The sequence below is a fragment of the Acomys minous genome, assembly GCF_964271855.1.
Source record: "Acomys minous genome assembly, chromosome: 14".
NCBI lineage: Eukaryota > Metazoa > Chordata > Mammalia > Rodentia > Muridae > Acomys > Acomys minous.
In genome coordinates this window covers 6,321,556-6,349,316 of record NC_140496.1, presented here as the reverse complement: position 1 = coordinate 6,349,316, position 27,761 = coordinate 6,321,556, and the positions used below count along the sequence as shown (strand labels likewise).

Here is a 27,761-nt window from a genome sequence, read left to right as displayed (position 1 = left end):
CTCTCTACAGCACCCCCTCCCCGCTGAGTGTCTTGTCCCTGACCCCCACCTCTGCAGGCCGGACTCTGTAGAGACCCTCCCAGAAGGCCAGGCTGGGGTTGGTCCTCAAGCCCACTGTGCTTGCTTCCTCACATGGATTCAGGGCAGTGAGCCTGTAGGGGTTTAGGCAGCTCTCCTGCAGCATCAGAGTGATTGATGGGGTGGTCCTGGGCTACCTAGCACATTCACATGGTACTGGTGTGCTGAGTATAGCCTTCTCACGTCACCCTGATGTCCTCTTGCCCTTCCCTTTATGGTCTGCCTCGACTCTGCTCCTGGATCCTGCTCTCAGAGAGCGGGGACCAGAACAAGCTCCACGCAGCCTAGGGTGGTAGTGCACTCCTTTAATCCCAGCACTCGGGAGGCAGAGGCAGGCGGATCTCTGTGAGTTCGAGGCCAGCCTGGTCTTCAAAGAGAGTTCAGTATAGCCAAGGCTACACAGAGAAACCCTGTCTTGAAAAACAAAACAAACAAAACAAAACATGAGAGTGGGGCAGCTTCCCCATACAAGGTGCTACGTCAAGGTCTGACAGCATCCTGAGGCCTGGTGAGGATGTGGTAGAGGAGCAAGCTGGCAGGATTGAGGCAACATCTTCCCACGCACATTGTGGGGAGGAAGTGAGTGTAGAATCCTTACTGGAGCACGTGGTCCTTGGGACCTGAAAATCTGCCTTGCTCCTGGCTCCAGAACCCAAGCAGAGCAGGGACGGGAGCCCTGTGGTTCCTTACAGCTGAGATCAGGGAGCTCGCTGACCCCACGGTCCTGGCCTGAGGGAGCCCAGAGCCAGGCTGCCCACCTAGGGCAGGATATAGAGGCAAGAAAGGGTAAACAGGACTGTGTCTCTTCCACCCAGGAGTTTCTTGGAGCCCAGAACTCTTTCCAGGATCTATTATGAACAGTCAGCCCATCCCAGCTCCTGGGGGCAGGGCCAGGAAGGCTGGCCATGTACCAGGCCAGTGTGTGTCCCTGAGCAGTGTCAGTCAGCCTAAGTGTCAAGGCCAAGTGGGAGAGCAGGTGGCCAGCACTGGAGAGGGACCCCATCTCTAAGCTGATAATTAGGATGGAGGGAGGCATTCAGGCAGGGGTCTGGAATGTGCAAAAGTCCTGAGGCATTGGGGTCATGGTGCGATGGAGCCTTGGGGCTAGGGTGAGCATGGGGAGAGATAGTGCAGGGCACAGACGGGTCAGGGTCCAGGTTATGAGCCGTTGACCTTGTCTTGTCCTGGCGCTAGAGATAGACTCCCAGCTCCCAAACATACTAGGACAGCACTTCACCTCCAAACCACACCCAGTCTCCAAAGTCTTGGCTGCACAGTGGAGATGCTGAAAGATGTCCGGGGCATTTGATCAGCTGCCTAAGAGAACAGATCAGAGTTGGGGCATCCCAGGGTCTTGGGGTGGAAGGGGCTGCTGCTGCGAGGTGTTGTTGGCCGTTTCCTGTGGGAAGCCCTGGCCAGATCTCCTGCAAAGGGTCCCAGGGAAGCAAGAGATGGGGACCCCTCCCTCCCATGGAGCAGTAGCTTGTTATCTGGACTGTGTCCGGCTGACTAATCTCACAAGCCCGGGGTTTCTGTGTGAACCTCAAGGCCTGTTATCTGGCGGCTGAGGCAGGACGGCTCGTCCTGATGGACAGCCTGGGAGATGGGCCGATAGCTGGCCATGCTCCCCTCCCCACGACTGACTGTCTGGCATGTGTGGGTGGGAAAAATCATTCCAGCTATTTTGCGTTATCATGGGGCCTGGCGTGGCAGGCGATAGGTCTATTTGTCTAAGATTAGTCAGTGGGGGAGGGGGCACTGGTAGATGATAGGGGTCACTTTAGGGTCAGCCTCAGAGAACAGCCCAGGAGCTTAGAGCCCCTTTGAAGGCTCTTGTTTTTCTGAGACCCCAGGGTTGCTATGAACAATCTAAAGCTAGGAGATGGGTGAAAAGACCTAAGGAATCTTTACTATCAGGCACATTCTTCCTGAATAGTCTCTGAGTTATCTATCTGCTGGGGCAGGCACCCTCAAGGGCTGGAAAGACAGGAGGATGGCCTTGCTGTCCCGGGATGTATTGAAAACACCGCCACCCCTGTTTCCAAGGCCAGAGACAATTCTAGATGGTGTTGGAGTGGGGCTTCTGAGCCAGCACACCCAGGAATAGTGTATTGGGACAAAAGACACCATGAAAGACTTAAGCTGAGTGTACACAAATGGACCTAAATGCAGGATGAAGAGAAAGGAGCCTCAGAGGTGGAGGGGGCCTCATCAAGGCAGTGCTAAGTAGGTGATTTTCCTAGAAACGAGGTTCAGAGGTCATAGCCTTGGGTCAGCATGGGCCATGGGAGGATGGCTGACAGATGGAGATGGACATCCTGGCTATCCACTGGTCTGTCCCCATGAGTCCTGGGCTAGCTATGGCTCAGCTTCCACCTTGACAACTGTCCTTGGTCCCTGGGAACAGCAGGGGAGGGGGCCTCACACTAGTAATACTACATAGGTGACCCATCAAACTGCCCTCCCCTCCTGCCGGCCCCATCTCTTCCTTCTCAAACGCTGAGCATCTGGGACATGACAGATCTTGGGGTTAACAGCTCCATCTGAGCAGTAGCTGGAGTGGCAGCCAATCACCAAGGGACAGACACGTAGCTGCAACACGGGGACAAAGCCAGTGGCTATGCACTCCAGTGCCCAGGATCCTCACAGGGCTCTTTCTGACACCTGATGAGTGGCCTCTAAGGCACAGCTGGTGGAACGGCATCAGGAGCAATAGGGGGGACCAAGTGTGCCAGGCAGCTCTGCTCTGGGAGCAGACCCCACTGGCTGCTGCGTGGGTACAAGCAGAGCCCAGAAGATACGAGACTACACTATGCAGGCAGCAGGAGGCACTGCAGGTACCCATTACGGATGTAGAAATTGAGGCAGACAAGCAAGATGGACAACTCTGGGGAGGACTGAGCAGGCCTACCTCTTCTGAGTATCCATTACCTACCCTGATGTCTCTGCTCAAGGAGCGCTCAGTGGACAGTGTAGGCAGAGGGTAAGTGGACAGACAACGGGACATCCAGTGGGAAATGCAGGCCTAGAGGGGGCCCCGGGCCTAGCTGCCCACCACATGTGGCCTACTGACCTCACCCCCTTCCGGGACCCGCTGTCTGTGGCCAGGGCAGGCTATCTTGGTGGCGGCGTTAATCAAGTTGTTTCCTTCTCGGCCCTCCCACCAGCTTCCTGCCCAGCTAGCAGGCCCCGCAGCTGGCCCAGACATCAGCCGGCTAGGTCCCAATCTTGCCAGGGGAGTTTCAACCACTGCCTTCCAGCAGTTTCCCTCCTGTCCCCTCCCTGGTTCTAAGGTCTACATGTCATTTCAACCTCAAGAGTCATGGCCTCCTCAGAATGGTGGCCGCGGGCCTGCCTCGGGACCCACAAAGGATGGGTTGCAGTGTGTGTGGTAGGGGACAGCTACTGTTATTGGTGCCATGGTTGATGATGCCACCCGTGTTGGCACTGCTGCTGCTCTGAGCCCCACTGTGGTGACCGTCTTTAGCCCTGCCGCTGGCTTACTAGCCACAGGTACCCTGCTTAGCAGAGCCCCCAGCACTATGGCCATCACTGGCAAATCACTCTGGCTGGCAGCACCACCTCAGGCATCAGAGCCAACTCGGCCTGCCATCCAGCTCTGTCTCTTCTCTCAGTCTCATGTCCCATCCTGGCCAGAGCCACAGCTGCACCAGCCGTTTCTACCATGACCACAGTACCTAGTGGAAATAAGACACAGGTCTGCGGTGACCTTGGGTCTGCATCCTTGTTCCTCTCACTTCTATGGGTAGCAGTGAGACGCCTCAGCCAGGAAGTTGCCCTTTCTCTGTGGGATGTGGACAGGGTGACTGCAGTAAGGCAAAGCAGCAGAAGTGGGGCAGCCTTGCGCTTCCCTGTACCCATGGCTGGGATCCACACAGACCCAGGTAGGCAGAATAGTGAGACCTGCAGATACTGGGACACGTACCCTCCCCTCTCTTGGTCTTACCCTGACCCAGAAGGGAAACTGAGGCAGCTCTACTTAGTTGTGGGTAGCACTGCCCTCATGTGAGCAGCATTTCTGAGATGACCGCCCCCCCACCCCCTTCTCCCTCCCCACCCCCAGTCCCCCCCATCCCCCACCCCCTACCCCCCCACCCCCCGCCACTGGCTGTGAGACCCAGCATGCTGCTAAGACTCACCCAGACCCAGGATGGGAGCTGGGAAGCAAGCCCTCACCCTCTCCCTGCCAGCCCTGTGACATCGCTTTTCTTTAAGAGGCACCCCTTCCCCATAGCCACGATGACTCCTTATTTATTTATTTATTTATTACCTCTCTATCTCTGTGCGTAACTTTTGATTTCCTCGCTGCGTTTTTTTCCATTATGGAGGCGGTGGACGCAGCCGATAAGATCGGTCCCCAGAGATGGGACAAAGGGGCCGCCGTCGGCTCGAGGGCTGGTCATATCCTGCACGCAAGGGCCCAGCGCGGCCTGAGATGAGGCGAGATGCTATCATGCCTTATTGTGTCTCATGAGGGCCCTGCCCACCCAGCCCTGCCCCCAGCTGGGTTATCCAGGTCCTCTGCAATCACCATAGGCCTTGGATTCGCCCTTCAATCCACTAAGCCTCCATGTCCCCCGATATGACTGGTGCTGTGGGGTATATTGGGGTGCACTAACCAAGGCCTGCCGTGGACCCTTCTAAGCAGGGACTTGATGGGGCCCTGTGAATTTATCCAGAAAGACCGTGAGTGTGGACTGCAAGGCAGCGAGAATGGCCATCGTAGTGAAGCCAGAGGACATTTTTGACCCTTAAGAAAGTCTCTACAAGACCTGGGCCGTGGTGGGGTACACCATTAGTCCCAGCACTCGGGAGGCAGAGGCAGGTGATGTCTGAGTTTGAGGCCAGGCTGGTCTACAAGCAAGTTTCAGGACAGCCAAGGCTGTCCTTTCTGAGCGATGCAGACTCCATAGGATATTGTTGGAGGCCCCTGAGCCTGAGATAGGCTTGACCTGGGCTCCACTGCCCTTGACATGGAGCCACCAAGCCGCACGGTCTCCCACCCCTGCAATTGGCTAGTTCTGCCCGAGTCCCCCCTGTCCCCAGGCCTACCCTGAAGGTGCCATGTATTCTAGATCAGATGCAGACTATAGGAAGGTGGGACAGGTGCCCCGGGACCACAGGCTCCAACACCAGCCATGGGCACCAGGTGCCCAGGTCCAGGGTCAGCAGGGAGCTGCCGCAGGAGACGCGTGGATCTAGGGTAGGACCAGCCTGCTTGGTTCTCCCCTTTCCTGAACACACAGCAGTCCCTGCCCTCGCCGTGTCATCCCTCTTCCCTTTCCCAGTCAGGGAGCTTGAGGAAAGACAGAGCCAGATCAGACGCTTGGATTTGAATTCCCGATGTCCCAATGTGACTGCAGCCTCCAAGCTGACAGAGGCTACTGCAGATGGCTCTTCTGAGAGGAGATGCTAACAAATCCCTAAAACCTCCTTGTCTCCCAGCCCTCACGGTGCCTGGGGTGGAGGCCTAACACCCACAGTGGCCAGCAGTCCTGTAGCCAGGGCCTCAGTCTCCCCACTTGCACATACCCCCATTGTAGGGGCCTCTGGTCTGTGTGCTCAGGCCCTGAAGCACCAGTGTGCTCTGGATGGTAGCTGTGTCCTGATATACCGGCCTCCCCATCACCTGCTGCTGGCCCCAGGAGGTGAGTGCTGTAGGCAAGGCAAGCAGCTGTCACTCCAGGTAGGAGAGAGCTTAACCTTTTCACCCTTAGCAACAGCAGCCACTTCCCAGACCTTCGCATGCCCTCCTACCCACCCTCTGACCGCTTAGACCGGGACACCAGAGGACAAAGGAATGATGACAAAGCGGATGGTTATGCTGTGCCAGAGCCAGGTGAATCCGGGCCCTGACCAGACCAAAGTGTCCATGCCACCACAAGTAGGCAGGGAGGTGCGGGGCCTCTAAACTGATGGGGCTTCCTCTGTCTCTATCCTGGGTGAAGACAGTGGAGCATCTAGCACAGAGCTCTTAGAGGAGCCTAGCAAAGACATATCTGTGCTCCAGGGCAACCTGGAAGCCATGACTCTCCGCCTCCTCAGGGATGTGGGGTGGGTAGGAAAGAACTCCTTGCATAGACATGGCACATAAGCCAATAAGGGTTGGCTGTTGAAGGGGTAGCGGGTGCTTAGGTCCCTGTTGCCATGGTTGTTCCTGCTGGTCTGGCTGCTTTGGCTGTGCCCCGAAGGGACAGAGATAGTGTCCCTCTCCAAGGAGTCCTGGCTCCAGGTTCTATAGGAGTGACCTAGAACCCTGGCTGACTCGTGAGGAGGAAGGCGTCCCTGGACCCATTACAACCTGTAGATTCACCTTCTGTGACAGCCAGCCCTTACCCCAGAACAAGCTCAGTTAGCCCAGGTGGTGAGAGGCCCCCCAGATCCCTGGAAGGAGAAGCCCCACCCTTCATAGCCTCCTCTTCCCAGGTGGACCCAGATCTGCCATTAGCAAGGGCCAGGGTTCAGCCGATAAAGGCTGTTTGTTGCTCCATGTCAAAAAAATCAATACTCGACAAGCACGGCCCCAGAGACCAGGGAGGGGCCGTAGGAAAGGGCAGGACTTCAGCACCTAGACCAGCCCGCCACCCAGCACCAGTGTTTGGGGTTCCCAGTGACCCAGACCCCAGGCCAAAGTGACCACATACACATATCCTACCCTGCACTTTAATTTTATTTATTTATTTATTTATTTATTTATTTAGGTGGACAGGAAGTGTGAGGCTGGCCTTTTCTTCCACAGGGCTACCAGAGTGGTGGCTGGACCTGAGGTGGAGGCTGAATGGCCCGGCAAAGAAGCTCACAGGGGCAGGGAACAGAAACAGGGGGTGCCCTTCCACCCCCTGGGACCAGCTGCCCCTTCTCCCAGGCACAGCACCCTCCTGGCTGTGGGACATGTGATGCCCAGAATATCCCTGAGAGCTGGCAGTCTAGGGAGCTAGACAGCTGTTAGCTCTGAGGTTTGAGATCAGTGAGGTGAAAGGGAGGGCACTCGGGAACAGCATGCGGCTCTCTCAGGATCTAGTGCGGCACCCTGGACCAGCCCACCCATCCTGTTGTAGGTGCTGCTCTGCGCCTGATCGTCCTAGAACCGCCCTTTGCTACCTTCTCAAGAGTGGACATGTGTGTTTCAGAGCAGAGCTGCTTCCCGGTATGAACTGGCCACATCCTTACAGGACTTGGACCCACATTTCTGGTGGCCTCCAGTCATCCTAGCCTGACCAGAAATACCAAATGCTGTCAGAATCAGACTGTAACTAAAACAGCTGGCGGGTCCCCACTTTCCTAATGGCTTGCAACTCAAGGTGCTCTTTAAGGTCAGAACTTAACCCCCAAGGGCAAGGCAGAGCCCCTTCCATTTCCCTTAGAGCTCACCCCAGCCCTCGGTGCCTCTGCTTGTGTCCACCGTGCCTGGTACTCTGCAGCTTACCTAACTGGTGCCATCCTCTCCCTCTGCAGAATGCTTGGCAGAAAGTCCTTCCATCTCGGCTGTGCCAGTGGCCACAGGCTTTAGAGTCCCTGTCCAATTCCCTGCACATGAGCACTGGGGCCCTGCTGGGCTTTCAGAATCATTTGCTACCCCTGTTGCTACTCACACTCCTATCTGTAAGTGGGAAATGTGGTCAAGTTCTGGCATACCCAGCTGCCTGATACAGGGGGTTTGCTGTGAATGAGCCAGTATCACCTACCTGGTTGGAGTCATGAGGATGGAGGTCAGAGGGAACTGGCTGAACTCTTCTTACTGGCCGTGTGGCCTCAGGAAAGTTCCTGGACCTCTCCAAGCTTGCTTTCAATGCCCCTGTCTTCCTTAAAAATTGTTTAGCAAACAGAGACTCTTTCAGCAACCAAGCGAGGACAGGCCTAACATACAGTGCCGCCCCCTCCCCCCCCCACACACCTTTGACAGGCAGGTTTGTCTTCAGTGTGACTTAATCCAGAGAGCACATCCCAGCTGCTCCCCCACCCCTCTCTCATCTGTGTGTGACTCTAGGGAGTTGCTTGCCCTTTCTGGGCCTTGGTTTTAGTGGGAGCAGATGTCCTATAAGCCGTACACTGTGCCTACCCTGCTCTGTAATCACACCTGCAGAATCTTCTAGACCCCGCCAGACTGGGGCTCCCCTCCTTCCCCATTCATGTCTTGTTCTTTTCTTTACTGTGACTTTTATCAAAAGCAAACAGCGCGATCCTTGTGATAGGGGCCACTCCCCAGCTGCCCTGTGGGAGCCACAGGGCGGGTTGGTGGGAACGATTGGGCTGATTACATAAGTTGTGCCGGTGGTGAGCCGGTGGGCACCCACATACCAACCACAGACCCCACAGGGCATGGTGGTGGCTTTGGGTGGTTGGTTTGGTGCTCCAGAAGCCCTGGCCATTGGCACAAGGGGTCTGGCCCCATCTGAGCTGAGGAAGCCTCTTGCTGACTTCTGCTACACACCACAGCCTCCTGTTTTAGACTTGCAAGCCAGTCACTACCTACATGGGAAGACTGGGGTGACTCAGGTACTATCATAAGGGCACTGTGAGGTCAGGATTTAAGAGTGACCATACTTGGGGAACCAGAGAGGTGGGCCAATGGTTAAAAGGACCCAAGTTTGGTTCTCAGACATTGATTGTGTCAGGAGGCTCCAGCCCCAAGGGGCCTGACACCCTCTTCTGGCCTCTGTGAGCACCTAGATAGACACATGACATACATATACACAGACACATACACACTGTAAATAAAAAATTTAAAAAGGAGTGGTCACCCTTGGGGATGAGAGCTTATGGAATTTGCTTAAGATCTTTGGGCCCCTTCAGGACTAGGCAGTGTTGTATGTACATGCCACCGAGGGAAACCACTTAGGTTTCAAGATAGAGCTGGGACCCAGTGACCACAAGTCAGGTCTGAGGGACTCCCAGGCCAAGGGCACCACCTGGGAGTGTAGTCTCAGCACTGTAGTAAACATGGCCCCTTAGCCTCAATCACAGACGCAGACTCTTTTTTTTTTAATATTTATTTATATATATATATATATTGTATAAGAGTGCTTTATCTGTAGAAGAGGGCATCAGATCACATTATAGATGGTTTTGAGCCACCATGTGGTTGCTGGGAATTGAACTCAGGACCTCTGGAAGAGCAGGCGGCACTCTTAACCACTGAGCCATCTCTCCAGCCCCAGATGCAGACTGTTTAGGATGATGTGTGAACACCTCTTCGACAACACTGTAAGCTGAGGCTCCGGCAGGACAGAACCACAGACATTAGGGCAGCGTCAGGGCTTGGCCTGTTGGCTTGAACACCAGTTATGCTACCCAGTGAACCCCATCAATGGCTAGATCTACCCCTACCTCCAGCCAGCCTCCAGCTGAGGAGGTAAATCCTGGCCTTCTGTTCCTGGGGAGAGAGTACCCTGCGGGGCCGTGCGTGACTAACATTGTAAACATTGTTCCTTGAAGATGCTTCTGGAGAATGCAATTAAGTCCCTGCACGTGTTCTTTTCTGGAAGCAAGGTGTACAGTTGTTTACCTGAATGAACTAGCCCTTGACCCAGTGCTGGACCTGTAGTGACAGCCTGGTTCCTGTCGAGGGTCCATCCAGGGAGCAGAGGGAAACTGAGGGCCAGACCATTTCAGAAGCCAGCTGCTCCCTCCCACCTCACCCCACAAACGGGTCCTGAGGTTGTAAGTGTGGCAAGCTTCCACTTACGGGCACACCCCAGACTCTCTCTGAGTCTCAGCCTCCCACGTATGCCAGGAGGTGCCCTGCAAGTCACGCCTGGTGCTACAGCACAGGGGATGGGGCCAGGGTTCACATTAGGATGGCAAATTTTAAGAGACAAAGGCACACTCTCCATTCTCTAGCTGAGGGGACATGTGACCAGAGCCTGAACCAGGTTGGAACCCACCATGACAGCCTGTGCCCATGAGGCATCTGGACATGACCTAGTTTCTGGAATTCCCCAGAGTAGAAGCTGTGGACCCAATCCCTGGCCCTAGACACCCCTCAGGGGAGCTAGCTTGTGCCACAGACCCAGAGACTAGATTATGCCGCATCCAGCCCAGGTTTCCTTTCACCACTGTTGAGCCCCACTTTTTCTAGAAAACTCTTCCCAGCTCCACGCCTGTCACATCTTCCAGTATGGCATCCCAGCTGTAAGCCCTGGGCTTTCCTTCCTGTGACCTCGGTCTCAGGGTCCTTGGAAAAGGAACAGCTTCTCCAAGCCCCACTTTTCTTGTGTTGTTTTACTTGCTAGGAGCATGGCTCTGCAGGGTGCTAACTCTCCTTTGGCTGCAAGGGGTTGGGGCAGGAACTAGGTTATCTAAGTAACTGAGTGTTGACTGTCACCAGAGCTGCTGCGCACAACTGCTCTGTACAGGGTGCCGGGGTGAGCTGGGGCTGAGACCAGCTGCACTCCCCTCACCAGTCTGCCTCAAGAGTCACCCTCAAACTGCCTGACCTGGACCCTGAACCAGAGAGGTGTGTTACCACAGTGACTGTTGTACATCCCCACCTCTCCCGGGCCTCCCCCGGTCCCTGAGTGCAGAATGGTGGTGCTGCCCCCCTGAGAGAGCGACCACAGGCCTTATCAGCGACCAGCCCTCTCTGGTGGTGTGTGATACCCAGAGGATGGGGTGGCTGCCATGGGAAATGCCAGCCATGCTCTTATCTGGAAGGCTGGGCCATGGCCGTGAACTCTGATTAGGGTGCTGTTTGCTGGTGGGTGAGCAAGGGGTGGCACCGACTGCCTCCTTCCCCTTAGGGGCTGAAGCCCAGGCTGCCCAAGAGGGCCTAGTTGCCACAGGTAGCGGCATGGATGGGTGTGTGTCTGTGGATCTGTCCGTGCCATACCACACCCTCAGTTGTGACCTGCATCAACTGCCTCCCCTAATTTGTGAGGACACAGCTTCAGAGGAAGGTATCCCAGGAACAGGGAGCTCCTGACAGGGGCCAGGCCCCGCCCCACTAGGAATGTTCTAAACACAGAAGTTGAGCGGGAGTAGGTGACTTAGCTGTCTGTACCAAGGTCCAGGGACGCCCTTCTCAGGATAGGACTTCTCTGTCCCCTCTCTGACACATGGGTAGGATTCCAGGTGGCTGAACTGTAGGCATAGACTCTCAGGAGAACTCTCTAATTCCATTTCTGTCCTGCGGGCCATTATTTGGGGACCAGAGACATGGGCACCCAAACCAGGGGAGGCTGGCAGGTCACTGTCACAGCAACAGATAAATGGCCCTGTAGTCAGTGCCAGGTTTGGATCCTGACACCTGCTGCCAGCAGTGGGCCTCTTAGGGCCCCAAACTTCACAGGGGCCAGCTTCTGCATCCTTCTTAGGACATTTGCCCAGACCTTATCCCTGCTCCTATAGAGGGCACTGACCATTGTGGTGTCAGCTTTGAGCAATGCCCCGTGGGGCAAGGAAAAGGGAGGGAGGGGGAGCCAGTGAGACAGCCCTGCACCAGCACAGTGTCCTGGGGTGAGCTGCAGAGGACTGGTCTGGTTTATGAAGGGTAGAGCCTGCCTTCTGGCCCCCTCTCCCACTCCCAGGCTGATAAAGGGGCACAGGCCTCCTTGGCCTCCAGTCCTGGTCCACTGCCATCTTATCAGCCTCAGGAAGACAAAGGCCTAGTTACAGCTCTCCACGGGGCCTCCTGGCGTATTTACACCTTATCTGCACCATTAGCTGGCCAGTTATCTGATGATCGCGCCCATTAAGGCCACAGCCTGCCTGATGGGGCTCCAGGAAGTGGGGCCGCCACAGCACTCTGGCCAGGGGACTAGGCCAGGCCATGTGAGGCCTCTACGGGCTGGCAGCCCGGGCAGCAAGCTGACAGGGCAGAGTGTGTGTGGCCTGGGGAAATACCACCCTTTGAAAGAATGACCACACTCTCCCACATCCTTTAAAGAAATAGAGGCTCAAGTAGGGCAGGTGGCTGGCCAGGTGTCCGTGTGTCCCACAGCTAACACCAATTAGTACAACCAAGGGTCTCCTTGTCCCAGCCTGCAGGCCAGCAGCCGTCTACCAGAAGTTCTAGAAGCCCCATGTGGCTCACCCTCTGGCTCCGTCTTCGCCATCTGCCTTCTGTAAGGATACTGTCTTTTATTTAGAACCACCTGCTAATCCAAGGTGATCTCATCTCATGATCTTTAATTTAGTCATACCTGCAGTCCTCTTCGCACATGCAAGGGACATTCACAGTCATGGGTGATGTCTGGTGAAGGGCCACCATTCAGCGTAGCACACAAGGTCCCTGCACGCAGTGTGCAGCACGCACACACAGGTTCCACCGACTGTGACCAAGGCTATGGTGTGACCAGCCTGTCCACCTCTCCATGGTGTGCCTGCCACCCAGCGTGTCCTCAAAAAAAAAGGGCAAAGGCAGCCGGGTGTGGTGGCGCATGCCTGTAATCCCAGCGCTCGGGAGGCAGAGGCAAGCAGATCTCTGAGTTGGAGGCCAGCCTGGTCTGCAAAGCGAGTCCAAAGCTACACGGAGAAACCCTGTCTCAAAAAAGAGGGTGGGAGGAGCAAAGAACTAGGCTAGAGTGGGGGCTGTGGGACAGAGTGGGCTGGGGTGGGGGTGGGGGTCACCAAGCATCCACCTCACCTGACTTGTTTCCCTTCAGAGGAGCTGGAACTGGCACTGCAGGATGGGCAGAGGTGTGTGCGGGCCCGGCTGAACCTCACTGAGGGCCTGTCGTGGGGCCCTTTCCGTGGGAGCATCCAGACCAGATCCTTGACCCCAGAGCGGGAAGAACTGGTAAGAAGCTAAACCTTGACTGGCCAGCCAAACCTCTTGCTTTTCCTGAGGGGCACTTTGGTGGAACCTGAGGAGGCAAGGGTAAAAGGAAGAGACTTCCTGGGAAGCCTCTGAGGGGGTGACAATAGTGCTTTGGAGGTCCCAGTGGGGAGGGGCTTCCTAGAAGAGCAGGAAGTGTAGCCCAGCAGAGAAGAGGAAGGAGGTCCAAAAAGAGTAAGCAGCAAGGAACAGGGTGCCCATGGAACTGAGAGGGAAAGTGGCCAGGCAGGGCTGAGTAGCAGCAGCTTCAACGAAGGAGAGCTGTAAAAAGTAAGAAGCTCCTTCCCACACTGGAACAGGTGCTGGGGTGGGCGTGGCTTTCCGGCACTGGCTCAGCTTTTTCACCACAGCCCTAGGCAGAGGTTTCCTAAGGCAGCCTCCTTCCCGACACACTGGCTACACCGTTTGTCTTGGACTTGCTTCTGAGGCCGCTTCTGTTATGGCAAGTGGGCCCGGCTTCCTCCTGATGGACTATGTGGGTTCCTTTTGAAATCATTTCAGGTGGAAAAGGACAGCAGGACACAGAGGCCGGAGTACAAAGAGGGCAGCCATGTCGGCAACCGATGAGCAGGGGGCGGAGAGCCTTGTGTGATGTCCAGAGACATCTAATGGCACAGGCCTGGGCCAGCCCTAGGCTTCTTGGCTAGTCTTTTCAAGCCTAGGATGAGGTGTCTCCTTGCCAGAGTTCTGTGGTGTAAGGCCCTGTTTCCTGATGTGGCATTTGGGTGTGGCCTGATCCAAGATACTCACTGGCTGGCCAGCTGGTCTGAGGGCCCAAGGCTGCCTTCTTAGTGGCCTTTGCAGCTGAGGCTGAGACTGTGAGCTGTCTTTCCCAAGCATCTGGAGGCCAAGATGCTGCACACGCATGTACACACGATCTCATCTTTGGAAACATCCTAGGAGCACAGACTGACACACAGCGTCCACAGGCAGGTACGGGTGGAGGAGCAGCAGACGGGTCCCAAGCACAGACCACCACTACTCAGAGCTTCTATCAGCCATATGAGATGACTCAAAATCTCTGTGTTGGGATAGGCTTTCTCATGTTGAAAAAGGCTCAGTGAATTCAAATGTGCTACCTACTGAGGCCTGTGGCCTGGCCACACCCACCTTTCAGCCACCAGGATTAGTACACTTGTCTCAGGCTGTCCAGTAACAACAGGAGCTGGCTCTGGATAGAGCGTGTCTACCTGGGGCCTTCCACTTGCTATGTCCCAATCACATCCCTTCCTGCTCAGAGCCACAGGCAGGTCACATGGAACCCAGAGGCTTCTTTCAGGCCTAAGCCTACAGAGAAGACAGGCCAGGCTGTGCTCTGTGAGCTACAAGTTGATGCCTTTGCCTGCTGGCGGCTTTGTAGATTAAGTGAGGTAGGCCTGGAGTGGCACTTGACCCTGTCCATGCTCGGTTCAGCCTGAGGAAGGAGACTGGCCTAGGGAGGGATGACATGATGCACAACCCAGCTGATTAAGGCCCTGTAGGAAGGAAGCCAGGCCATTCAGAGTGACTCTGCAAGGTTAGCACGTCATCATGTGCAGCGGACAGCAAGTGACTTGGAGACCATTGGCACGGGTTAGTCAGGAAGAGGAGTCAGCATGCAAGCAGGAACCTGGAGCCCGTCGTCGCCAGACTCCAGTCAGGGAAACTCACATGTAGCAACAGGAGCAAAGGCAGGGCTGCCCAGGGCCTGGTGTGCCCTGTGTCTGTCTCTGTACTCTTTGGAGTGGTCAGCCTAAGCAGGGACAAATAAGGGAGCCCCAGGCACACGCCACACGGCATCCTCCCCCAGCCCTAAGTGGCAGGCCACTGTCCCTGATTTTTAAATTTTATTTTCTTTTTTTTCTCTCCCGTCTCCTGTTTACTCATCTGCCCATCCACACATGCTAAGAGAACAGCTTCCAGGAGTTGGTTTGTCCTCTCTACCTTGTGGGTCCTGGGGACTGAACTCACATTGCCAGTCTAGAGGCAAGCATCTGTGCCCACTGAGCCATCTCACTGGCCCCAAATGTCCCCATTTTTATTGATGACAAAACTAAGGCTCTGAGGCTCTGGGCCAAGTCACCAGGATCCAGAGAGCTAAGGAGGACTAGAACCTCAGTCTCTTCTCCTGCCATGTGCAGACCACCCCTTTCCACAAGAGCCCCTGTCCCTGCCACCCTCTGCACCTAGTTTGTCTCCTGGCAGAGCTCAGCCAGGGAAGGTGGCAGGAAGGTAGAATCCCCACCCAGGTGTGAAATGCTAGCCAAGCGAGTGCAGCCACAAAGCCTGTGAGGCTTGCAGAGAGGGAGGAAGCGCCTCCCTCGCTCCCCTCTATCTCACAGAATTAAATCCTTGATTAACCCTTATCTCCCCAGCAAGGCACTATCTCCGCCTTGGCGCCAAGCGTCCAGACACACGGTACAGATGATTGATTTCTGAACGATATGGGCGCCTTTGCGATACTTCGTTTATTGTCTAAATATTTTTGCTAACATTCAGCGGGCTCTTATCGAGTTGGGCTGATGGGTCCCAGTTCTCCCCGCAGCCTGAGGAAGAAGTCGCCTCCTGCCCCGTGGCCCTATCAGCCGCCAGGCAGTTCCTCCTCTCCCCTTAAAGAAGAAGGAGGGGGCACGTGTAGATATGGGTCCCCGGTTCCTGGGCTTTTCTTAGGTCGGGGGCTGCTCACCGTGGTGACAAGTTGAAAGGGAAATCGCCCACCCACACCAGATATCCAGGGTTAGTATCCAGGAAGGAAACTGAGTCACACAGCCCTGAGTGGAGAGCTGGTACTCTATCGCTTGATACTGTTTCCATGCCTGTAAAAGACGACAGTTGAAAAGGCGTGTTAGGGTCACAGCTCAGTGTCGGGGGTGATGGGGGAGGAGATGAGGATGCTAACGCGGACGGGTGGATTGATGGTGGATAAGTGGATGGATGAGCGGGTGAGCACAGAACGTCAGGTGAGTGGACGGTGCACAGATAAAGACGGGGTGCGTGGTTAGATGGGTGGGTAAGTGGATGGTGGGTATGGATGCGTACATAGTTAGGAATAGAGTTGGACGGGAAGACTAGTACGTGGATTTTTGGTGGGGGAATGAATAGTGGATGTGTCGATGGGTAGGTGTGAGTGTGTAGGCATGTGTTCACATGGGTACATGTGGGGGCGGACAGATGACTAGGCAGGAGGTAAAGGGCTGAAGAATGGATGGGTGCATAGGTAGGTGCGTGGATGGATGGGTGGAAGAGTGAGTGTACAGAAATGGGTGCATCGATGAATGGTGAGTGCACAGCCATGTACCTCGGCCTGGCGATGCTGGTTCTACCTGTTTATTCTTCCCCTCAGCTTACAGTGGCCAGAAGCCCACAGGGAGGCCAGGGGAGGGCCCATGACTGCTGAGCATGGGGATGGGCACAGGAGGAAAAGACGCTAGGGAGACTGAAGTGGGACCACCGTCTAGGTCTGGCCGTCACATAGCTTGGACTAGTGTGCTCTTAAATGTGGGGCCCTCTCACCTGGGGATAGAGCTGAGGAGTCCAGGCTAGACTCACCTTGGGCCCCACCCTAGCTGGGACTCAGGGGTCCTGGGGGAGCATGGTTTTTATCCTCCACATCTCTGTGTAACAGGAAGGGAAGGGTGCCCAGGAAAGGCCTCTACTCTCCAGGACAGGCAGCCAGTGGTGGGCACTGCTGCTCTACCCAGACAGGGAGGTTACTATGTTTGAGCCCTGCTTTGCTAGCCTGCTGAGGCATCCCACGCCCCGCCTTAAGGAGCCTGCCACCTAGCCTTAGGAACCCCAGCTGGAAAGGGCTATCTGATGTACCCTGACAGCAGGCAGAGACTCCCACAGATAAGCCCTGGGTGCTACAACCTGGTGTCTCAGGTACACTGGGGCCACCAGAAGCCTCAGGCAGACTCTGCCTCAGAGCCCCACAGGACCCTTGGCTTTTACTCCGTTTGCTGCTGACCTCCTGTCGCTCCCCTTGGCTCTTCTCTTTTTTTTTTTTTTGGTTTTTTGAGACAGGGTTTCTCTGTGTAGCCTTGGCTGTCCTGGACCCGCTTTGTAGACCAGGCTGGCCTCGAACTCACGGCTCTTCTCTTATTACGTCACGTCACGCATTATCGGGCCTGAGACTCCTCCGTCCCAGGTACTTCCATATTTTCGTTTTGAGATTCTGAACGCAGATTTGCAAAGACCTCTTCTCTGAGGGAGATCACCCTCACAATCCTGGTGACTTCTGTGAAGCTACCGTTCTGCCCACTCCACAGAGATGAGGAGAGTCGAGAGGCGTCCTTTGGCTAGGTCACCAGGCGGAAAGTGCAAATGGACTTAAGAGTCTAGGCTTGCTGCTGGCCTTGTGGGGGCCTGGGCACCCTTCTCCCTGCTTCTCCCTTCTGCTGTGGTAGAAGCTTAGAAAATACCCCAAGCTCCCGCCTCTCCCAGGCTCCTCCACCTGCCCCTGAGCCTGGGTAGCTACAGCTTCAGGCCCAACTACAGCTAGCTCTAGCCTTGGGCCCAGAAGCCCCCCTGAGATAAAAGGCTGGGCGCCCAGAGGTGAGCCGCAGGGGTCCATCCCACCCACAGGGAAGGCTGGCTGGCAGGGGTAGGCACTAATCACACACCTGTGGCCTTCCCTGCAGGTGACCTCTGCTCTCCTGGGCCAGTCACTGAATTTCTCAACACAAAGCCCAGTTAACAGCAAGCCCAGGCCTGACACTTGCTGGTCTCTTGTCTCCTATGGTGTCTGTCCCTTGATAGGCCCTGGTCCCTTCCTCTTTCCTATTTACCTGTCCCTAGCACCCGCATACAGCTGGCTTTCAGGGCCTATCTGAGGGGTGAGTGCGTGAATGCGTGAATAGGAGACTAGGGTGGGGCTTCTCAGACCTTGGCTCTTGTCCTGTGTGCAGAGTCTGGGGTGGGGGGAGGGGCCTCAGCCCTGCACCTATGAAGTGGGCGATGGGCCCTGTGGAAGATGAGTGGATCAGCAAATTATTTTTCTTTTATTTTTTCTTTTTTTCTTTTTTTTTTTGAGACAGGGTTTCTCTGTGTAGCCTTAGCTATCTTGGACTCACTTTGTAGACCAGGCTGGCCTCGAAATCACAGAGGTCCGAGTGCTGGGATTAAAGGTATGCTCTACCACCGCCTGGCTGGATCACGGGTTGATGGACCAGGAGAGCGTCCCAATTGGAGTCACCCTCTGACCACAGGCCTCGGCCCTGGTTCTCCAGCCCATGGAGACCTGGAATCCAGGCAGGGGCATGGGATACCATTCCTGGGCTAAGTGCCCACCTGAGAGGTCCTACCTTCCCCATGAGTGGCTTCATGAGTTAGGCAGCAAGATTTGGACGCAGCCTCAGATAAAGTCGTCATAGTGGATGGTGCGCAGATACGGTTTCCGACAGTTACCGGCCCACAGTGTTGAGACACTGACCTCTTTGTTTAGGGGAACAGGAGCAGGCTCAGATCCACAGGAGAATTTAAAGTGGCTGACGTCATCCTAGGCTGGGGGCGGGCGGGGGGCGGGGGGAGTTGGAGCCAGGAGGGAGAGAGACAAACGATGACTTGAGGGGCAGCAAGTGGGGTGAATTCCAGGGCCCTTCTCTGACCCTGGACACACCTATACAGACTGAGTGGAGCCCGGGCCAGGCAGGGAGCTGGCCCAGCATGCCAGGTGGACTTGTGCTGAACTCCTTTCTCTGGAGCTTGAGAGACCAGACAGGAAGAAGAGTTGAATGCAAAGCCCTGTCCGAGCCCTAACCTATCCTGTCAGGGTGGGGTGACAGGCCCCCTGGAAGCAGAGAGGAAGGGACCATGGATGGAGGCCCGGGACATCTGTTTAGGGGCAGCCAGGATCTCATGCCCTGTTTCCCTGGGGAGTTGATGTGATCATCATCAGCAGCCTCTCTAGCTCCCTCCTTGCTCTGCTCCCCAAGGTTGCGCCCCATGCCGCAATGCTGCGGGGTGGGGAATGCGGTACGGTGTTCCCTGCACTGGGACCTCCACAGAAAAAGCAGCTTATGCAGCGTCAGCAAAGTGGCCCGGGCGCGCGTGTTTTTATCATGCCGTGAACATGCTGCTCCAGAGAGCGATAAGCGTTAAACCGACCGCGAGGCTGTCAGTCTCAGTTTGAGGGTTTAGAAATATTGGGACGAATAATTAGATTTCATATCGTTACCACAGCACCCATCAGAGGATCAGGCAGATTAATTTTCTCACCCTCCTCCGCTCATTAATATTCATTAGAGACGTGGAAGGCTGAGGCAGGGAGGGCCGGGACCCAGTCACTGCGCTGACAGCCAGCTGCTCAGGCCTGGAACAGCCAGGCTATGGGAGTCACAGGTCCCCAGTGTGGATGCCACCCCTCAAGTGCTACATCACCCCTGGGGTTTGCTCCCAGCTGTCCAACTGTGACCTTGAAGGCACACTGATCCCCTGCATCCCTGGGAGTCACTAAGAGTGAGACACACTCCTGACAGCAGCAGACCTGAAGCAGGCTCTTGGGTAGAATGTGCCCCCTCAGTGGACATGTGACAATTGCCAGCCTGGTCCAGGACCTAAGGTTCATACCTGGGCCTGGAGATACTTTCTTGGTCATGTCATCCTTCAAGCAGCACATAAGTAAGGCAGCCGTGGCCAGTGTGTGCGGCTCCAAGGGCTTCCTCCAGGCCCAAACTCATCTGTGTCCAGGGCAGGAAGGGCCACAGAGAGGGGGAATGGCCTGCCTGCCCCACCCCACCCATCCCACCTGAGAGCTGGTAGCAGGACAAGGAAGAGTCCACAGCCAACAGGGGGGGGTTCCCTCCCCCCCTATCTTCACAGCAGCTTTGTCACATGGGCCTCACTCTGCTGGTATATAGGAAAGTGAGGCCAGAGGTGCAGGTGTCGCCTGCCAGGACTCTAGGGTTCCCTTCAGAGACAGCTTATCTCCACTCTCTGTTTCATGACAAGCCACGTGGCAGCAAGCAGGTGACGTGGAAGCTGCCCAGCTGGGCTGTCGTGATCTCATGGTACATGGTCACTGGGAGTCCCTAGCTAGTAGGCCTTATCTTGGTGGCTCTGTAAATGCCATGTGAACGTGTGGTCTCGGAAGAGTTGGCCCACAAGGGTCACAGGGGAAATATCAAACCTGGACTAGTCCCTGATGTTTGGCCCCGGAGCCCCTGTGGACACCACACACAAGGAAACCCAGGAATGCCAAGCACAGCTCTGGTAGGGTGGTACCCCACACAATCAGCAGCCTGTTTCTCCTCCTATTCCAGCCAGTTGTTTATCTTTCCTACCCAGTGAGCCAATTGCCGTGAGCACCACAGAGGTTCTTAAGATCCATAGCAGTGGCTCTGGGCCTTGAGGTAAAAGTTCACACCGAGCAGGTGTCTGATTAAAACAGTGAGTGGCTGACAGAGTAACACAGGGCATGCTCTGTGCTTTCACACGTATGCCCAAGGAGCTGGGTCTAGAGACTAAGATTTAGCTCCACAGGAGGAAGATGCCCTGGATAGCAGCACTCACTCACCCTCCAAGGACAAACAGGACTGGCTTCTGCTGCCCCTGTCTGCCTTCCACTGGCTGTGTCATCCTCCACCTGAGATTAAATCCCAGCCCAGCCTTCCAGCCTGGGCTGTGCTGAGACATGGCCATGTATACTTCCTCTGTTGCTGGGCTGGGAGCCAGGGTCTAGGGGACAGGAAACAAGCAGCTTTGGTGGCCCTGGGGGCGCTGAGCCCGGACCTCTTTCCTTCCAGGTTCAGGCCGAGCTGCAGAGGAAGTGTGTGGCACAGCCCTAGGCTGGATGCTTTACCCCCACCCCCTACCCTTTACACAGCCTCAGCAACACAGCTGGTCTTGGGCTGGGGTGGCCAACTACAGGGAAGGGACAGTCCTGCCAATGGGTGGACAGAGAGGAAAGTGGAAAGCTCTACTGGAGAGGGATGCAAGGCTGGTGTTCTCTCTCTCTCTCTCTGTCTCTCTCTCTCTCCCCCCCCCTCCATTCTCTCTTGGGAGGAACTGATATCACAGAGCTCCCTGCAGAAATCCAGCATCCAGCAGCTGTGTGGCATGGGTCATACATGCCCTTGCTGCTCCACTGTTGTAGAGAGGGAACACACATCTGCAGGCTCTAGACTCATAACTGCGTGCCCTTGGCCACACTGTTTGATCTCTCTGGACCTTTGTTCCCAAGAGAGACTAACGCCTAACCTTGGGAGGCAGAGGTCCCTGGTGTGCCTCCCAGTATCATAGTATCTCAGCCCTTTGAAATGTCAGGGTACTGACCACAAGCGCACAGCAGAACCCCACTAGGTACTCTTGTGTAAGCTGACTCTCTCCCGTCCCTGCTCTTCCCTAGGGCCCAGCTGCAACCCTGCTGGTGGATGAGGCCTGCTGGCTAAGGATGCTACCCCAGGCTCTGACAGAAGCAGAAGCCAACTCGGAGATCTACAGGAAGGGTCTGTGTCTCTGCTTGCCTCCCTCCCCTCTAAGGTCTTTGGGGTGGGGGGGATCACTCTGTCTAGCCTAGCCACTTAAAGGGACACGAGCCTATCTGGGTGACAGTGACAATCAAACTGCTTGAGAGCACCCAGACCCCATCTGAGAGGATGATGGACAGTCTTAGGAGCTGCAGTCCCAGGCAAATCACATCCACTGGCACAAGAGCTAGACGGGTCGTCCAGGCCCCTGGTGGCCACTGGGATTGCTGCTTCTCTACCTCCTTAGGTAGAGGCTGACTGCTGAGGGATTCTGGGGTCCACCGAAGGGCAGCCACCTGAGGCCCAGCCTGGGTTCTGTTAGCCCAACTGTGTTCAGACCCATACCCACCCCTCACTGGTTGTAGGACTTGGGTACGTCCCTTGCCTTGCAGGTAGTTGTTCCATCTAAAAAACGGGAAGAGGCTGTGGCCAAATGACTCCACCCTGCCTGACCCCCTCTGTTCAACCTTCTAAGAGTAGGGGAGGCTGGGGCTGGAGAGATGGCTCAGTGGTTAAGAGCGCTGCCTGCTCTTCCAAAGGTCCTGAGTTCAATTCCCAGCAACCACATGGTGCCTCACAACCATCTGTAATGTGATCTGATGCCCTCTTCTGCAGATAAAGTACTCATATACAATAAATAAATAAATTTAAAAGAAAGGAAAAAAAAGAGTAGGAGCTGCAAAAGGGGTCTCCCCCTCAGCTCATCCTATTTGCTAAAATGGTCTGGCAGTTTTGTCCTTGAAGTCAGCTCCTGAGTAGGCCCTCAGCGGAAGCAGAGCAACTTCCAATGGTTTTGAGAGCTGTGGTCAGGCGCACGCGCGCAGACACACACACACACACACACACACACACACACACACACACAGTGTGAGCGAGAACTTTGGTGCTTTCCTACAGGGCAGAGGGGATCATATTCCCAACCCTATCAAAGGGTGGTTTAAGGACTGAGAGAGCATCCAGAAGGCAGCCTGGACTAGGAAGGAACATGCCCTAACACCAGATTGTATGCTGGCAAGCAGTCACCCATGTGCTTGCCCCAGCAAGCCTGCCCCACTCTGCCCAAGTGTGCTGTCCACAAAAGAGAAGGGTCCTTATAGGGCTGGTGTTGATAAAAGTGGCATGATCTTTGGCAATCCGAGCCAAGCAGACAGGGTCATAATGACCACAGAAATCCTGTGGATTTTGATGAGTAATTTTTTTCCCTCTTTCACCCTTGCCTCAGTAATAGGACTTACCCAGGCTTTACAGGACAGCTCAGCTCCTACGGCTGCCTTAGGACAGACATACTCCCCTTTCTTTTCCCACATTCCTCTGGGAGTGGCCACTGGCTTGGGGCTGAAGTGAGCAGTGTCCCTGCCCACACACCTCACGGGGAAGTTCAGCCTCAGGGTTCCAGGCCAGGACACCTGGGTTTTGTTGATTGAGGCTGCCCTCTACAGGTTACTATGGGAACAGCACCTGGTCAGTTCCCAACAGGATGAACGACTGGTTCTTCTTAGGGCCCCTGCATCAGGTTATGAGGCTACACAAGATCCCCCTCAATCATCTCTGCCAGTCCATGTCCACTCTTAGTGGAAATGGAACGGCCCCTAGTCCTTGCTCAGGCACAGGATAGCCGCCACAACTGTGAACCTGAACCCAGCCACTTCCTGCCATTTGCCTGGCCTCACCTATCCCTGGCAGCACAGTGGGCCCCAGCGTGGAGACAAAGGGAAAGGGCCCCCATTGTAAGCCCAGAACCCTTGGTCCCAGCATCATAAATGCCTGTACCCTACAGATGACGCCCTCTGGTGCAGGGTCACCAAGGCGGTGCCTTCTGGTGGACTTCTACACGTGCTCCTTGTGACCGAGCCCCAAGGTGCTCCCCGACACCCTGTGCAGGAACCAGTAGAACCTGGAGGCTCAGCCGCAGTGCACACAGACATCCAGCTGCTGCCCCAGCAGGCTGGCATGGCGTCCATCCTGGCTACCGCAGTCATCAACAGTAAGTATGTGACACCCTGGGGCAGGCTTTGGGTGATGCTCAAGTCAAAGATCAGGGCTGGGGAGTAACATAGAGGTTCTGAGTGTTCAGCTTGTAAGAGGTCCAGCTTCTACACACAAACATACACACGCACGCACGCACGCACGTGGTGGTGGTGGTGGGGCGGTTGGAGTGGGGTGTGTAAGACACTGAACTGAAGGACAGTACCCAGCTAATGCAGAGTAGCCTGGGTGCTAGAAGACAGCACACAGCTTCCAGGGGATCGGGGTGCAGGTCCCATGAGACGCATACAGTGGAAAGAGAAAGGGTGTTGGGGGGGGTATGTTCGCCCTAAGGCACCAGTAGAAGCTGAGTCCCCAATGCAGGGACAGGAAAATCCCCAGAGCCTGGGTGAGTCCTCCAATGAGACAGGGGTGACCTGGGGGAAATCAGTCAGAGATCCCATTTCCGGTAGGACCCTAGCCATCGGGGACAGGATGAAAGAGGAGGGAGGCTAGCAACAGCCAGCACCTCAGCGTGGAGCCATCATGGCCAAGGGCCACAGGCCAGTCCCTACTGCCCGGTCCCCACCATCAGCCTGTCCTCACCTCCACTTCCACCCCCACCAGAAGATGTCTTCCCCTGCAAAGACTGCGGCATCTGGTACCGTAGTGAGCGGAACCTGCAAGCTCACCTGCTCTACTACTGCGCCAGCCGCCAGCGTGCAGGCTCCCCCGTCTCAGCAACTGAGGAGAAGCCCAAGGAGACCTACCCCAACGAGCGTATCTGCCCCTTTCCTCAGTGCCGAAAGAGCTGCCCGAGTGCCAGCTCGCTGGAGATCCATATGCGTAGCCACAGCGGTGAGTGCCCCGTGCCTGCTCCTGGCCTCACTGCCCTGGCATAGCCAAGGGCTACACCAGAAGGGTGCTCAGGAAAACCTACTCTGCTACCATGTACCATGCAGCTCTCCTGTCCCTCTCCACAGCCTAGCACAAGGCTTGCCTGTGGCTACCTGCACACTTCCTACAAGGGCTGGCTGTAGGCCTGGATCCCTGGGAGGCACGCATGGCTGATGCCAAACTAAAAAGGGCCTGGGTCCAGAGTTCCTTCCTTGTCACTGGGATCCAAGCCAGCCCCCTCATCTCTCTATTCCAGGAGAGCGCCCCTTTGTGTGCCTCATTTGCCTGTCAGCCTTCACCACCAAGGCCAACTGTGAACGCCACCTCAAGGTGCACACAGACACGCTCAGCGGTAGGTGGGCTGGAGGGGGTCAGGTTGGGATCCCCGGGGCTATACCTCAGCCCCAAGAACCTGACCACAAAAGCATGGTCTGCAGGTGTCTGTCACAACTGTGGCTTCATATCCACCACAAGGGACATCCTCTACAGCCACCTGGTGACAAACCACATGGTGTGCCAGCCAGGCTCTAAGGGTGAGATCTACTCACCAGGGGCTGGACACCCAACAGCCAAACTTCCTTCAGGTAAGCAGTCACATGGGAGCTTCTCTGGCCCTCTGATAAGTGGGGGGAGGGGAGGTGGGAACGGGGCTTATCCATAGGCAACACATGGTGTTCTTGTCTGCCTTGGTCCTAAATTGCTTCTGCCTGCCCTATCCTACCTAAGGCCTGCCACAGGCCTGACTTGCAATCTGTGTTCTTCTAGACAGCCTGGCAGGCTTCCAACAGCACTCACTGATGCAGGGTCCCCTGGCTCCCGCTGACAAGGTACCCACGCCATCCTCAGGACTGGACAGCAAGGCCTTGGCTGAAGTCACCAATGGAGAGACCAGAGTGTCCCCCCACAATGGGGGCAGCAGCGAGTCTCCTGCAGCCCCTAGGACCATCAAGGTGGAAGCTACAGAGGAGCCTGAAGCTGCCCGTGCCTCAGACCCGGGAGAACCAGGTCCCCAGGCTCCTTCTCGGACGCCTTCGCCACCCAGTCCCACGCCAGTCAGGGTGAAGACAGAACTGCCCAGCCCCACGCCTGGCTCTAGCCCGGGGCCGGGAGAGCTAACAGTGGCCGGGACGCTCTTCCTGCCCCAGTATGTGTTCAGTCCAGACGCAGGCGCTACCGCCGCCCTTGCTACAGCGCCACAGGCCTCAGAGATCCTGGCCAAGATGTCCGAGTTGGTGCACAGCCGGCTGCAGCAGGGCGCCGGGAGCTCCGGGACAGCGGGGACGCCCACCGGCCTCTTCCCGGGGACTAAGGGCGCCACGTGCTTTGAGTGCGAGATCACTTTCAACAACATCAACAACTTCTACGTGCACAAGCGCCTCTACTGCTCCGGCCGCCGCGCGCCCGAGGACCCGCCCGCTGTGCGCAAACCGAAGGTGGCCACAGGGTCGGCCCGCGCGCTTCCAGGTGCCGCCGCAGAGCCAGACGCACCACGGTCATCCCCGGGGCCCGGGCCGCGAGAGGAAGAGGCGGGTGGCACGACCACTCCAGAGGCCGAGGCCGCCGGCCGGGGCAGCGAGGGCAGCCAGAGTCCCGGCAGCTCGGTGGATGATTCAGAGGATGATCCCAGCCGTACGTTGTGCGAGGCCTGCAACATCCGGTTCAGCCGCCACGAAACCTACACTGTGCACAAGCGCTACTACTGCGCCTCACGCCACGACCCGCCACCGCGCAGGCCACCCGCACCCACGCCGGCTCCGGGACCCGCGGCTCCGGCACTGACAGCTCCGCCCGTGCGCACGCGCCGGCGTCGCAAGCTGTACGAGTTGCCCGCGGCCGGCGCCCCGCCCCCCTCGGCAGGCCCCGCCCCTGTGCCTGTTGTACCCGCCCCTACAGCCGAGGGGCCTTCTTCTCCAAGGCCTGCAAGCTCAAGTGCCGGCCCCGCCCCCACGCCCTCTCCGGGACCGGTCCCCGACGGCCCCATAGACTTGAGCAAGCGGCCCCGTCGCCAGACTCCGGATACACCTGCTGCTCTGCCCGCACTGGCGGACTACCACGAGTGTACCGCATGTCGCGTAAGCTTCCACAGCCTCGAAGCTTACCTGGCCCACAAGAAGTACTCCTGCCCCCACGCGCCTTTGCGCACCGCCTCCCTCTGCCCCTATTGCCCGCCCAACGGGCGCGTTCGTGGCGACCTGGTCGAGCATTTGCGCCAGGCACACGGCCTGCAGGTGACCAAGCCCGTGGCCAGCCCAGGCGCTGAGTCCCGCACACCTGCCGAGCGTGCTCTGCGTGACAGCCCAGACGGCCGCTCGCCACGCTCCCCATCCCCTGCCCCTGAGAACACGCCTTCTGACCCGATAGATCTAGGCGTGCGGACGCCCTGCAAGGGCCCGCCGGTACCTGCTCCTGCGCCTGGTGGCGGTGGCGGTGGCACTGGCCACCGCTACTGCCGCCTGTGCAACATCAAGTTCAGCAGCCTGTCCACCTTCATCGCACATAAAAAGTATTACTGCTCCTCTCACGCCGCCGAGCACGTGAAGTGAGCCTGCGGGACCGCACCACCCGGACCCTTGGCACTTAATAAAGACGTTTCGGTGTGTTAAGTTCGCTGGCGGGCCGGCCTGTTGTCTTAGATCCAGTGGGCCTCATTCCATACCCCAGCCTGTGCAGATCTGCACTGGGCACCTCACCCCGTTCCCCAGGACCTAGCCCACTCCAGGGGCTCGAGCATCTCAGAGCTCTTTTCGTCTGCTTCTAGCTCACCCGCAGCCTGCCACTGTGCACGTCCAATTGCAGACCATTAGGGAGAATAAAACCTAGTACTTGCTGAGTCTTCAAGGAAGGGTACCTAGTCCTAAGGGGCCCCTCCTGTCACAACCCCGGGTGGGTACCTGTGACTACTGGGTTTACCACCTGTAGTCTGATGCTGGCCTGCCTGCCAACTGCGGTCTAGCTTTGGCCTTCTTGCTTGGTCCCCTAAGAAAGCAAACATGCCTGTCCTCCAACCCTGTAAGTCTTAATTAACCAGAAGCTATGGAGGCTGAACATGAACTCGGAAAGTACCTCTGGGGACTTGGGGCCTGCTGGCCAGTTTGCCTCTCACCTAGCCCTCTAATGGGCCTGGGTTTACACAAAAATAAATGCTCCTAAGAGACGTTCGCAGGCCTTGCCCAACTTACTACAAGGGGTACAGTAAACGCCACACCTTTCTAGTAGGAGTTGCCACACACACACACACACACACCTGGGTCAACTGGAGCCCAATGCGGGTTGGCTTAGCAAGGGACCCTGAGAAGTGAGGCAGCCTCTGTTTTGGGGCCTACAAAAGCCAGCCAGATGGGAAATCGGTTGAAGCCACAGTCCCTCTGCCCCATCCATCTCCACTGACCGTGTGAATTTACATGGAGGGCTCTGGTTTCCATTCAAGCCCTGGTAGAAGGCGACTGCCTCCCAAGTCCGTGCACACTGCACTCTAGCAATGTCAACAACGGTTTTACAGTGCGCACCTGAAGTTGCTTCAAGGTGGTGGGAGGACCTCAGCGGGGAGACGGGCCGATGGGTCGAAGGTGCTTGGATGAGAG

General features: G+C 56.5%; 1 protein-coding gene across 3 annotated transcripts in view; it reads left to right on the top strand.

Annotated features, from left to right (window-relative positions):
* The window catches only part of ZFPM1 (zinc finger protein, FOG family member 1), a 57,525-nt gene extending 30,742 nt beyond the window's left edge, over window positions 1-26,783 (top strand). For all 3 annotated transcript variants that reach the window (XM_084756901.1, XM_084756899.1, XM_084756900.1), the window contains exons 4-10: window positions 12,702-12,835; window positions 21,198-21,297; window positions 23,096-23,302; window positions 23,911-24,141; window positions 24,437-24,532; window positions 24,618-24,764; window positions 24,946-26,783. In XM_084756901.1, the coding sequence (XP_084613027.1) occupies window positions 12,702-12,835; window positions 21,198-21,297; window positions 23,096-23,302; window positions 23,911-24,141; window positions 24,437-24,532; window positions 24,618-24,764; window positions 24,946-26,723 (2,693 nt within the window). In that variant the 3' untranslated portion in view covers window positions 26,724-26,783. The remainder of the gene's footprint in view (window positions 1-12,701; window positions 12,836-21,197; window positions 21,298-23,095; window positions 23,303-23,910; window positions 24,142-24,436; window positions 24,533-24,617; window positions 24,765-24,945) is intronic.
* The last annotated feature ends 978 nt before the right edge of the window (window positions 26,784-27,761 follow it).